The sequence below is a fragment of the Phytophthora ramorum genome, assembly GCF_020800215.1.
Source record: "Phytophthora ramorum isolate Pr-102 chromosome Unknown Phyram_PR-102_s0006, whole genome shotgun sequence".
Lineage (NCBI taxonomy): Eukaryota > Oomycota > Peronosporomycetes > Peronosporales > Peronosporaceae > Phytophthora > Phytophthora ramorum.
The window spans coordinates 121,595-134,642 of NW_027150652.1; the positions used below are offsets into that span (position 1 = coordinate 121,595).

General features: G+C 56.9%; 4 protein-coding genes across 4 annotated transcripts; 1 reads left to right on the forward strand and 3 right to left on the reverse strand.

Annotated features, from left to right (window-relative positions):
* Positions 1 to 641: 641 nt before the first annotated feature.
* Positions 642 to 1,892, reverse strand: KRP23_6861 (putative vacuolar membrane protein; the record flags this gene model as incomplete). Its single annotated transcript, XM_067892103.1, has 1 exon — positions 642 to 1,892. One exon carries the CDS (start codon positions 1,890 to 1,892, stop codon positions 642 to 644), a length of 1,251 nt encoding a protein of 416 aa, XP_067744015.1.
* Positions 1,893 to 2,475: 583 nt separating this feature from the next.
* Positions 2,476 to 4,296, forward strand: KRP23_6862 (WD repeat, SAM and U-box domain-containing protein 1; the record flags this gene model as incomplete). Its single annotated transcript, XM_067892104.1, has 1 exon — positions 2,476 to 4,296. The coding sequence occupies one exon, from the start codon at positions 2,476 to 2,478 to the stop codon at positions 4,294 to 4,296; it is 1,821 nt and encodes a 606-aa protein (XP_067744016.1).
* Positions 4,297 to 4,548: 252 nt separating this feature from the next.
* Positions 4,549 to 6,886, reverse strand: KRP23_6863 (Methylmalonyl-CoA mutase, mitochondrial; the record flags this gene model as incomplete). The annotated part of the gene is made up of 2 exons (XM_067892106.1): positions 4,549 to 4,848; positions 4,928 to 6,886. 2 exons carry the CDS (start codon positions 6,884 to 6,886, stop codon positions 4,549 to 4,551), a joined length of 2,259 nt encoding a protein of 752 aa, XP_067744017.1.
* Positions 6,887 to 7,428: 542 nt separating this feature from the next.
* KRP23_6864 (Methionine synthase) lies at positions 7,429 to 11,289 on the reverse strand (the record flags this gene model as incomplete). Its single annotated transcript, XM_067892107.1, has 1 exon — positions 7,429 to 11,289. The coding sequence occupies one exon, from the start codon at positions 11,287 to 11,289 to the stop codon at positions 7,429 to 7,431; it is 3,861 nt and encodes a 1,286-aa protein (XP_067744018.1).
* Positions 11,290 to 13,048: the final 1,759 nt, after the last annotated feature.

Genomic DNA, 13,048 nt, shown 5'->3' on the forward strand with positions numbered 1-13,048 from the left:
CGGCCACAGCGAATCCGTCGGGGTCATAGATGGAAATGAAGTCTCGAACGCCAGGATCGATGGCATAGACGCGGATAGCCACACCTCCTCGGCGAGGCGCTCGACGTGCTCGTCGGTCGGTCCATCGCTTGAGTCAAATCGCGGAATGAGCAGCTCATGGCCTCCGTCCGGCAGTCGGTCTGCATGCATAAGACTCGGCTGTCTTCGGGTACGCGCTCATGAACTGAATGAACTGTCGTGTATTCACAAGTAGAACACCAGCAAGGGGAGCTGGCGTTGCTCCCGAGGATTTCATGTCACTTGTGAAAACGATTTGTCTACTCATCCAGATTCGGACAATACACTGGTTTGGTCAGTGCAAGTCAACTTCAACAGACGACCTTTCGCGTTTAACGGGCTGTTTGGGCACTTCTGCGCCGTGAGCTTTGCCTTCCTGCGCAATGCAAAGCCATGGGATGGCTCCTGGGATGTCAGCCCCCGCGCTCGCGCTTCAGCAAGACAAGCGGATTTGGCTGCAGTATTCACTCGGATTATCATGCATAAAGCTAAGGCCGAGTCGATGACAGACAGCTATATGAAGCAGCGATGCTTGCCTTATATCACGATACACAAAACCACGGGGGAGCTATGCACTGCTGTCCTTATACACCAAGCGCGTCGGCACTGTTGCTGCGCGGACGAGGGCTAGAGGCTTTGCCCGAGCGGTCCGTGGAGCGCTGCGGGTGATACTCGTGCTGGTTTTGCTGAGTGCCGACATTGATGAGCACGAAACCGGAGATGACGAGCGCCGAGGCGAACAGCGTCACGCTCGTGGGCAGCATGCCGTGGAACCAAAAGTCGGCCACGATGGCCAGCGGGACTGTCAGTGATAGCCCGACGGTGGCCACGGTGGGCGACGTCAGCAGCACGGCACGAGCCCAGAGGTAGTCCGACAGCACATTGTCGAACAGTCCCTTGACGCCGATGAGAAGCACAATCTCGAGCGTCAGACCGCTCAATGACTCGATGCCCGAGTAGTGGAAGACCAGGACGAACGGCAGCAGACACACCATGTTGATGACGCCGATGAAGCCAAAGAACAGCGAGATGCTCACGCTTTCCTCATCCGGGATCAGGCGGCGGATCGCAGTCGTGTACACGCCGTACATGAAGGCGGCAAAGAGCGCCACCAGGTCACCAAACACGTGGTCGGCGCCATCGTCCGCGCCTCCATCGTTGAAGATTGTCGAGATGTTGCCCGCCATGCACAGGATCACGCCCGCAAGCTTGAGCCACACGAAGGGCTCCTTCAGCGCGACGACACTTAGCAGAAACGTGAACACCGTGGACGTGGAACTCACGATCGTGCTGCTGGACACGCTCGTGAGGTTGAGGCTCTCGTTGTAGGTGAAGTTGGCAATGAACCAAAGAGGTGAGATGATGGCGCTGATACGGAAGATCTGGCGGTAGCTGGCCTGCTTGCCGGAGCGACGCAGCAGCTCCGCGTGGCTCAGCTTGCCGTTCGTGGTGAGGCCTCGGAACCAGGCCTTGGCTCTCGGCAGCAGCACTTGGGACGCGTACCAGAGCGGCAGGTTCACCGAGAAGAGCGAGATACCCACGTACGTGAGGAAGAAGGGTCCCTGGAAGCTCAAATTGTGGAAGATGTACTGCACCAACACGCTCGCGAACGTCCAGATGAGCGCCACAATCACGAGGAACGCAACGCCCAGCAGCCAGTCGAAGGTTGAGCGGTGGCGAGGCTTCTGGTGCGCGCCGCGGTGGCTCGCGGCGCCCACGAGCAGCGCGTCGGAGCCCATGAGCGCGTCGCGCTCGGACGCCTCGCCGTCGGACGACGTGGTGGCCGTGGGCGACGTGGACAGCGCGCGCTTGGCTGGCGTCTCTGCACAGCTCATGGCCTCGGCGGAAGCGAGAATGCCATCGATTTATCTTGGCTCGGACAGAGATGCCAGCCTCGACCCCAGCATATCCCAGAACAGAGGATCCTAACTATTGCGGAGCAGATCTACTCGCACTTAACTGGAGTCTGGCTGGTTTTCCGAGCAATTGACCCGCTGGACCTTGGGTTTGGGGTGGTCCCGAAAGACCTGTGTCGCAGTTCCAGCACCGTAATTCGACTAAGTTGCTCTTGGTGTGGCCTCAATGGTGACCACACCATGTCACACTTAAAGTTAGCCATCCGCGGGAGAGACGAGCTATTTGTGCATGGAGGACCAAAAAAGTAGGCTCGAACACTCGGGTGTATTGAATGCAATCTTGCTTCTTCGTAGGATTCCAAACCCCCTATCACGTCGGGCTGATAGCCATCGCGATTTATGACGTGTGCGGCCAATTCCAGTGGAACCTGTCTGGGAATCGCTCGCTCAATAGACGCTGAATTTGGTCCTGCTCAAACGTCCCGTCTATGTGCGAAATCAGGTCCGACTAGAGCAGCAGACGACAGCAGCCATCACCATTGCTCGATCTGCGCCGAGAAGCATGGCCTCCTGCAGCGCCGCGGCCATGCCCTCGAGCGCCGCTAGCAGCACCGCCAGCGGGAGAAGCTTGGCACTCACCGCGCAGCCGTCCGCCGGGCTGCTCAACGTGGAGATCCTGGGGGCGCGCAACCTGCCGCCGGCCGTGCTCGGCAGCTTGCTCAAGTGGACGCCCAGCTACGCCAACCCGTACGTGGCGCTGGCGCTGGACCGCGAGCGCTTCGTGTCGAGCGTCAAGCAACGCGACCTGAACCCCAGCTGGAAGGAGACGGGGGCGCTCCATGTGCCGCTGCCATCCGAGTCGGAGGTGCTGCAGACCGTTGGCATTCCTGGCGGCAAGAGCTGCGGCGTGGGAGGCAAAGCCAGCGGCAAAGGCAAGGGAAAAGCAGAACCATTGACCGTCAAAAAGGCGGGAGCTGCTGCTGCGGCAGCAGACGCGGCCTTGGGCTACAGTCAGTACCATCCGTGTGCACCAGAGCTCTACGTGCAGGTTTTCCATCGCGCAGAGGACACGAAGGAGGCTGCGGCTGCAACTGCTGCGCCAGACTCGAACTCGTCGACGTTGTCAAACGTGTTGGCGTTGGGGCCGGACGACAAACTCATTGGGGCGGCGGTGGTGCCGCTGCTGCCGTGCTTGATGTCCAGTGCCTCGAGTTCGCGTGGGTGGTACCCACTGACGGATGAAGATTCGCAGAGCGCGGGACAATTGCAACTTGCAATCAACTTTGACGTGTCTGCTGCGTCGAACGAGCTGGAGCCGAGAAAAGGAGATATTGTGCGGCTTACGGGCTTTGGAGGACTCGAGTACTACTCGAAGATAGTGCCGCCGAGTGCGAGACTGGAGGTGCTGGATATTTTCCAGGATCAAGTGTTTGTTCAGACGCGGAGTCAGGAAGGATGGCCACTGAGCTTCGAACTGCATCGTAATCTGGTGCATGTAGAACGCCGTCCGTCCTTGCTCCACGATGCCTCGGAACAACTGCAGAGCCAAGTAACCCGCGTGCGCCAGTTCCGTGTCGTCACGGGTGCGCAGCGCGTGTGGCGTGCATTGCCTGACACGCCGCGAATTCAGTTTGAGAACTCTGCGGCATTTGCAGCCTTCTTTGGAACTCAGGCGTACGCAACAGTTGTTCGTAGTGTGAACGAATTGCTGCGCTCGGGTGTGTACTCTGGCGTGCAGACATTTGTTGCGAGCTCCAAGGACACTTATGGTCAGGTCAAGCACGAGTTTGTGCGTGTGTATTGGAGTGCGCCGAGACGTGTGACGAGCGGAAACATTGACGGTGGCTACGACGATGATCTGATCGATTGCGGGCCCCGTACTAACCGTGGCCACATTGTGCGTGCCTTCACGTCTGCTGACCGCTTAGCTCTGGCTTATGAAGACCACGAGGAAGAAATGATGATGCACTGGGATACATACGAAGACGAAGAAGGCTATGAGCCGTATGAAGGTGAAGACGAAGGCGAGCCGGCGGTGCCCGAGCAGCTTATATGTCCAATTACCGGGTGTCCGATGCTGGACCCTGTCGTCGCTGCGGACGGACACAGCTACGAGCGCGAGGCCATCTTGCAGTGGTTCACAACGAGCAACATCTCGCCTATGACGGGCATGCACATGCCCACCACGCAGGTCTTCCCGAATTTCACGTTGCGGCAACTGTCCGAGGAAGTGCAGGCTGCAGCAGCGCGTCGTCAGCAAGCTAGTCGACGCCGCCACCGCCGCCACAGTGCTGCCGCTCCTGCCCAACCAGTCGAGCAGATCTCACAAGCCGAGGAAACCCTCGAGGATAAAGCAGCATCCAGCGAAGGAAGCCAGGATTGAATGAGGCGTAAAGCTGCCGATCTGAAGTAAGTAGGATTTTGATATGTATGTGCCTCTGGTACGTTTGATTTATGCAGGGAAGGAATTAAAGGCTGCGAATTGCAAAGGATACTCAAAGAAATGAGAGAAAGAGAGCTTCATATAGAGGCTTCTGCAAGACATTGACGTACACTGGGTTATGCGCCTCTCGCTCGGTTTACCTTCGTAGCATTCACACACACGGGTTGCACTGCTGGTTGAGCTGACTGGCCCTTATAGACCTTTAGCTTCATTTTCCTCCTGCTTCTTGATGATTGCGCGCAGAGTCTCGAGCGCACTCACGGGAAGGCGTGTTCCTGGACCGAAGATGGCGCCCACACCTGCATCGTACAGGAACTGGTAGTCCTTGGGCGGAATGACTCCTCCGCAGATCACCAGGATGTGCTCTGCGTTTTCATTCTTCAGAGCTTGGACAAGTGCCGGCACCAGCGTGTTATGACCGGCAGCCAGAGAGCTTACGCCTATACAGTGCACGTCGGCGTCCACAGCTTGACGCGCCGTCTCTTCCGGCGTCTACAGAAAGCAGATAGAAAAACGTTAACAAACAGCACTGGAACCTCATCCAGCAATACATGAATAAGCAACAGCATACCGAAAAGAGTGGCCCGACATCGACATCAAAGCCCATGTCCGAGTATCCCGATGCAATAACCTTGGCGCCCCGGTCGTGGCCGTCCTGGCCCATCTTGGCGATCAGCATGCGAGGCCGGCGACCAAAGCGCTCTGAAAAGGCTTCAATCTCCCTAACAACTTCGTTGTACTCAGCTTCAGCCTCGTCATTGTGCTTGTACTCGTTACGATACGCACCCGACACGACCGAGCTCTTTGGTACGTGCCGGCCCCAAACATCCTCGAGTGCCTCCGAGATCTCGCCAACCGTGCAGCGTGCACGGGCCGCGTCCACTGCGAGCTTGAGAAGGTTCATTGGGTGTTTACCAGGGCCTGAGCTCTCGTTGAGCGCTGCCGAGTCGCGCAGTTTCTGCAGACACGCTTGCGCTGCATCCTCGTCCCGGTTGGCTTTGGTCTCTTTGATGCGCGCGATCTGTTTCTTGCGCACCGCCGTGTTATCAATCGTCAGCACATCCACAGTGTCCGGGTTCTCCACCACATACTTATTCACGCCGACGATAGTCTCTTCACGGGAATCCACCCGCGCTTGCTTCTTCGTGGCGCTTTCTTCGATCCGTAGCTTGGCCATTCCGGACTCGATGGCCTTGGCCATTCCACCGATGTCCTCCACCTCGTTGATCACTTCCAACGCAGCATCGTACAATTCCTGCGTGAGAGTCTCCATGAGGTACGATCCACCCCACGGATCAGCAACACGAGGAATTCCTGTTTCTTCTTGCAACACCAGCTGCGTGTTACGGGCCAATCGAGCGCTGAATTCCGTAGGTAGACCCAGCGCCTCGTCCAGAGCGTTCGTGTGCAGACTCTGGGTGCCACCCATGACGGCCGCCATCGCCTCCACCGTTGTACGCATGATGTTGTTGTACGGGTCTTGCTCGGTCAGCGAGTAGCCCGACGTTTGGCAGTGCGTTCGCAGCAGCAAACTCTTGACGTTCTTGGGCTGGAACTTTTCCGTCATGAGAATCGCCCAAAGCTTCCGAGCCGCACGCAGCTTGGCCACTTCCATGTAGAAGTTCATGCCAATAGCAAAGAAGAAAGACAGTCTCGGGGCCACCGCGTCCACATCCAGCCCCGCCGCTTGCGCCGCCCTCACGTACTCAATCCCATCCGCGATGGTAAAGGCCAGTTCCAACCGCGCGTCCGCGCCAGCCTCCTGCATGTGGTAGCCCGAGATCGAGATGGAGTTGTACTTGGGCATGTACTCGGACGTGTAGCCGAAGATATCCTGGATAATCCGCATACTCGGAAGGGGCGGGTAGATGAACGTGTTCCTGACCATGAACTCCTTCAAAATGTCGTTCTGGATCGTGCCGGACAGCAGCTTCTGGTCCACGCCTTGCTCCTCGGCCGTGACAATGTACATGGCCAGGATGGGCAGTACGGCGCCGTTCATCGTCATGGACACCGACATCTTGTCCAGCGGGATGCCGTCGAACAGAACCTTCATATCTGCGATGGAGTCGATGGGCACGCCCGCCATGCCCACGTCTCCGTGTACTCTCGGGTGGTCCGAGTCGTAGCCGCGGTGCGTGGCCAGGTCGAAGGCCACGCTCAGGCCTTGCTGGCCGGCGGCCAGGTTTTTCCTGTAGAAGGCGTTGGACTCCTCGGCTGTGCTGAAGCCCGCGTACTGCCGCACGGTCCAGGGTTTGGCCGTGTACATGGAGGCGTAGGGTCCGCGCGTGAAGGGGAAGGCACCGGGTGCCTGCGCGAGCTCCAGCTGCTCCAAGTCGCCCTGCGTGTACAGCGGCTTGATGGGGATGCCCTCGGGTGTATGCCACAGCAGGTGCGTGGTCGGATCCTTGCCCTTGAGCTCCTTGGTGGCCATCGCCAGCCACTGCGCGGGGTACGCGGCCGCATCCAGCTTGGTGCTCAGCGCGCGCCGCAGCGGGAGGCGGCGGAGCCCCACGGAGGAGCGCCACATGATGCGAAGAGCTCTTGCCTTGACCACTGGAGATTGCGAACTGAGGTGGCGATGCCGACGTTTGGTTCAAGTTGGCCATAGAATGCACAAAAAGGCTTCGGTTTACCACACGAACGAACTTCAAGCTGTGGATCTTGAAGGGCTTTTTGTAAGCGAGGGATGGTTGCTTGTGACTTCTCACACGGTGCTTTGCGAATAATACAGGGAGCTGGGCTGGTACAGGAAACGCAATGAAAGGCAACATGTACAGCAGACGATGATGAGGTGCAGCTTGTTCAGTGTTATGAATGGCACTAGGCTAGGCTGGTCGTCGGGACTTGACCATTCGCTCAAGAAGCTCATTTGAGCGAATAGTTCCGTGCGAGATGCACGCAGGAATGGCAACGGAGGAGGCAGACCTAGTTGCAGGGTGGTCGCCTCTCTATCGGCATTTCTATCGTCTTGACGTCCAGCCGCGAGCGCAAACCGCACGCTGGCTGCACAGATCATCGGATGAATACACAGTCTCTCTGTTAGAGCTGCAAGTTTGGCCCAGAGGGAGTCTAGGCCGAGCGGTCGTAACCGAGAATCGGCGCCAGCCATCGCTCCGTCTCCTCGAGCGTCAGGCCCTTGCGCTCCGCGTACTCCACGACCTGGTCCTTGCCGATCTTGCCCACGGCAAAGTACTGCGAGTCCGGGTGCGCAAAGCACAGCGCGCTGACGGCCGAGCCGGGCAGCATCATGTAACTGTCCGTCAGCTTCAGGTCGATCAGCTCGTCCGCCTTGAGCAGGTCCCACAGCGCTCGCTTCTCCGTGTGGTCGGGCTGCGACGGGTAACCGGGGGCGGGACGAATACCGTCGTACTTCACCTTCAGCAAGTCCTCCTGGTTCAGGACCTCGTCAGCAGCGTAGCCCCAGTCCTTCACACGCATCTCGCGGTGAATGTACTCGGCGAAAGCCTCAGCAAGACGATCGCCGATCGCCTGGGACATAATCTTGTTGAAGTCGTCATGGTCAGCCTCGAACTTGGCGGCCATATCCTCCACGCCGAAGACGCCAACAGCAAAACCACCAATGTAGTCCTGGCCACCGACACCCTTGGGGGCAATGAAGTCGGCCAACGATATGTACGGGTCGCTGGTTTCCTTCTCCGCTTGTTGACGCAGCATGCAGAACTTGGAGATCTCCTGCTCCGGGTTCTTCGGGTCGCACACGATCACGTCGTCGCCCTCGCGGTACGCGGGGAAAATACCCGAGACACCACGCACACGAAGCAGCTTCTTGTCCATTATCTCTTGCAGCAGCTTCTGTGCCTCGTCGAACACCTTGCGAGCTTCAGCGCCTACCGCCTCGTCGTCGAAAATCTTTGGGTAGCCACGGTTCGGGTAGCGACCGCGCAGCTCCCACGTCTGGAAGAACGGGTTCCAGTCGATGAACGGCACCAGATCTTCGAGAGGCAGGTCCTCAATCACGTGCAGGCCCACGCGGTTGATCTTCTGGAACGGAGGCTTGGCTGTGTAGTCGATCTGGTAGCTCTTGGTCTTCGCATTTTCGAAACCGATCAACTTGATGTCATCCAGGGACGCGTAGTAGTCCTCTCGCATCTCCTCGTACTCCTCCATCACTTCTTCAACAAACTCGTCGCGCTCCTCGTCCTGACGAAGCAAGTTGCCAACCACAACCACACTGCGAGAGGCATCCAGCACGTGCATGACTGGGTGCTCAGGGGTCGAGTAGTGCGGGGCAATCTTGACGGCAGCGTGCATCTTCGAGGTGGTGGCACCGCCAACGATTAGAGGAACCTTCAGGCCCGCCTTGCTCATCTCGCGGGCAACGTACACCATCTCGTCCAGAGAGGGCGTGATCAGGCCCGACAGACCGATCACATCGACGTTGTATTTCTTGGCCGCAGCCAGGATGTCTTCGCAGGGGACCATGACACCCATATCGATGATCTTGTAATTGTTGCAGCCAAGCACCACACCCACAATGTTCTTACCGATATCGTGGACATCTCCCTTCACGGTGGCAATGAGCACCTTGCCAGCGTACTGCGAGTCCTCGTCCTCTTCTTCATTCGCGATACCGTTTGCCGTATTCGCCAAGCGCCGTTGGTTCTTCTCCTCCTCCATATACGGGAGCAAGTAAGCCACGGCCTTCTTCATCACTCGAGCGGACTTAATGACCTGCGGCAAGAACATTTTACCTGATCCGAAAAGCTTGCCCACAACGTTCATACCGTCCATGAGCGGGCCCTCAATCACATCAAGAGGCTTCTCAGCAACCTTGCGCATTTCCTCCACATCTTGGTCAATGAACTCCGAGATACCCTTCACCAGTGCGTGCGTAAGTCTCTCACCAATTGGCTTGGAGCGCCATTCCTGCTTGTTACCACTGCTCGCAACGACGCCGCCCTTCTTCGCAGCATCAGCCTTCTCCTTCTCGATCAGAGAACGATCCAAGAGTGCCTCAGTGCCATCCGGGTTACGGTTAAGGACCACATCCTCAACCAACTTGAGGAGGTCCTTAGGGATGTCATCGTACACTTCAAGCATGGCGGCATTCACAATGCCCATGTCCATTCCAGCTTGAACAGCGTGGTAGAGGAACACACTGTGAATTGCTTCTCGAATAACGTTCACGCCTCGGAAACCGAACGACAAGTTGGATACACCACCACTGATCTTACAGTACGGATTCTGCTCCTTGATGATTCGACAAGCGTTGATGAAGTCCACACCGTAGTTGTTGTGCTCCTCCATACCCGTGGCGACAGTCAGAATATTCGGATCGAAAATGATGTCCTCCGGTGGGAAACCCACCTCGTTCACTAAAATGTCGTACGACCGCTTACAGATGCGCACCTTCTCGGCTTCAGTTGCAGCCTGACCCTCCTCGTCGAAAGCCATGACCACCACAGCGGCACCGTGGCTCTTCACGATGCGGGCGTGCTCCATGAAAAGCTCCTTACCGACCTTGAGAGAGATACTGTTCACGATGCACTTGCCCTGCACGCACTTGAGTCCGGCCTCCACGATGTGGAACTTGGACGAATCAACCATGAAAGGGACCTTGGACACATCAGGCTCTGTCACCGCAATCTTCAGGAATCGCTCCATGGCCGCCACACCGTCCAGCATACCGTCGTCGACGTTCACATCAATAACCATAGCGCCATCTTCAACCTGCTGGCGCGCCACGTCCATAGCTGTACCGTAGTCGCCTTTCATGATCAGACGTTTGAAGCGTATCGAACCGGAAATGTTGCATCGCTCGCCGACGTTCAAGAAGCTGAAACGCTCCTTGGTCACGACCATGTCCTCGAGACCCGAGAGCCACATGAACGGCTCCTTGAGCTCCGGCAGCGGCCGCGGCTCGTACTTGGCGGCCATGATGGCGATCGCCTCAATGTGCTGGGGCGTGGTGCCGCAGCATCCGCCCATCATGTTGATCAGGCGGTCCTTGGAGAACTCCTCGCAGTACTCAGCCATCATGGCCGGCGTGTCATCGTAGCCCCCCATGGCGTTCGGTAGCCCGGCGTTTGCGTACACTGACACGAAGCACTCTGCAACATTAGCCAAGCGCTGCAAGAAAGGTTTCATCTGGTTGGCGCCCAGAGCGCAGTTCAAGCCGATACAGAAGGGCTTCGAGTGGCGCAGACTGACGTAAAACGCTTCGGTTGTCTGTCCCGACAGCGTGCGTCCACTCATGTCCACAATGGTACCAGAGATGAACAGCGGCAGTTTACGGCCCGTGGTCTCCTGGTACTTGTTAATGGCAAACACAGCCGCCTTTGCGTTGAGCGTGTCGAAGATGGTTTCCACCAGCAGCACGTCGCTGCCTCCGTCGACCAATCCTTCCACTTGCGTGTAGTAGGCGTCTACGAGCTCGTCGAACGTCACGTTGCGGAAGCCTGGGTCCTCCACATTGGGCGAGATGGACAACGTTCTGTTCGTGGGGCCAATGGACCCGGCCACGAAGCGTGGGAGCAAAGGGTCCAACAGCGTCACCTCGTCGGCCGCCTCCCGGGCCAGTCTGGCCGACTCAAAGTTGAGTTCGTAGACCAGATGCTCCATCTGGTAGTCGGCCTGGGCGATGGTGGTGCCTGAGAAGGTGTTGGTGCCGATGAGCTGCGCGCGGCCGACCTGCATGTACTGCTTGTGGATGTCCTTGATGACCTGCGGCTGCGTGATGGACAGCAGGTCGTTGTTGCCCTTAACGAGGCACGGAGAGTCGGCAAACCGCTCGCCGCGAAAGTCCTCCTCGGTGAACCTGTGCGTCTGGATCATGGTTCCCATGCCGCCGTCGAAGATGAACGTGCGCTGCTTCATGAGCGCCGTCAGGTACGCGAAGAGGTCGGTCTCGCCACGCACGAACGGGCGCTGCAGCATCGCCACTTCCTCCGCGGTTGCATCGCTCCTCATGGTGCCTGGCGAGGAGCTCAACAGCAGAATGGAGACTGGAAAGTGACTGGTGCAAAAGGACGGCAGAGATAGGAGGCTAGTGGTACAGATTTGAAGGCTGCTGCTACCGATTACGAGACTTTTCGTGTGGCTTGTGGAGGTTGAGTCTCACTCGGCTCGCTTCAACTACATCGTCTTAATACTGCTTGAGGTCCGCCCCGTAGGCGTTTTCAAACAGTAAAGTAGCCGCCTTGGTCCGATGGGATTGGATGGATACACTGCTTTTCGAGTCCTCAGGCGGGCACTAGAACTGGTGGTGATCGAGGCTTGCAACTTGAGGGTACACCTACGCGGTTGTCTATTCTCGACGAAAAGCGATACAGGTTGTTCATACAATGGCATGGAAACTCACATTCGGTAAGATGTCGAGGCGAGCTTTCCTCAGCTTGCACTGATCACCCCTCGGTACTAAGCGCAGTTGGCAAGTGGGCGTCATCGCCATCATCACGGATCGGAGCTATTATAGTGTACAGACAATCCTCTCGGTCGTGATATCCTGAGTAGTGATACCCTCCACGGAGAGATATGGGGAGGGCTCCCGATGACCGTCACCATACAAGCACGAGTCAAATATACCTCTACCCTCTAGTTACTGGTTTGTGATACAAAACACGTCATTATCACTATTCAAAGGTGCTTAACTATTGCTAAGGTCCATTTGGTGCAGGACGTCCGAAGAAGTCGAGCATCGACTTTTGCTGCTTGTGGCCTTGTCTACACGCAAGCTCCTCTCTAAATACTCGCTGCATCGTTCGAAGCCCGATAACGTCCCTTGAACGGACCCCCATCGCACCGGCGGTAACGAAAAGTTGTGCTATCCATTGAAGACGCTCCTTCAGCTCCTCTGTGGACAGGTTTTCGGGCGTTGGATAGGTTGAAGAAGTGCTTTCTTCTTCTTCGTCCTCGATACCGCCATCACCGACATCTTGACCGCACCCATTCTCGCGCTCTGAAGACTCGACCCGGCAGAAATCTTCGTCCGTTGGTTCATCCGCGAGGATGTTCTCGTCCGGTGGGTTCAGCAGCTGTCGAGAGAGAGGGGTCTACCAACCATTCCCAACCTCCCAAACGAACCGCGGTTAAGTTCAAATGTACCAATTTTACGGCACATTTCTGCCTTGTAATAACTCCAGCGAGTGATAATGTGGTGGTTCCCGACGCTATCACAAAGGAGAGGATTGTCTGTACTAGTAAACGAGAATGGGGGTCGACGCGAACGCTGTGGCTCAACAAATTGCTGTGTCACACGCCTTGTGCGACGAGTATACCCGCTACATGTACTATCCTCCGATCGGCCCGTGCACGGTATCTTGTACATTTTGTATCTCCGAGGTCCGCAAAACCAACTGCCACAGCAGTACCATGTATGTACAGTGTAATACATGTACGAAATCTTGTTTACACGATGCTTATGCGGCATTCTGCGTCGATTCCACAGGAATTCTAGCGAAAGGACGAAGTGCTGGCTTCCGCAGCGAGGAAGCGCTCGTAAGCCTGGGATTTGGAGAGCCATCTCAGCGTCGGCCGCCACACAAATATTGGTCCCTCCAAATCCCTGTCCGAATACTGTCCTCACTCTTCCCTTGAATTTCGCACATGTACCTAGAAGTAAAGTCACCACGGTACACACCAATGCTGGCATGTACTGAAGTATTTCACGAAACAATAGGAGTTACTACTCATAATCCACGGTGCAACCGAGCGCGACGCGTGGTTTCAA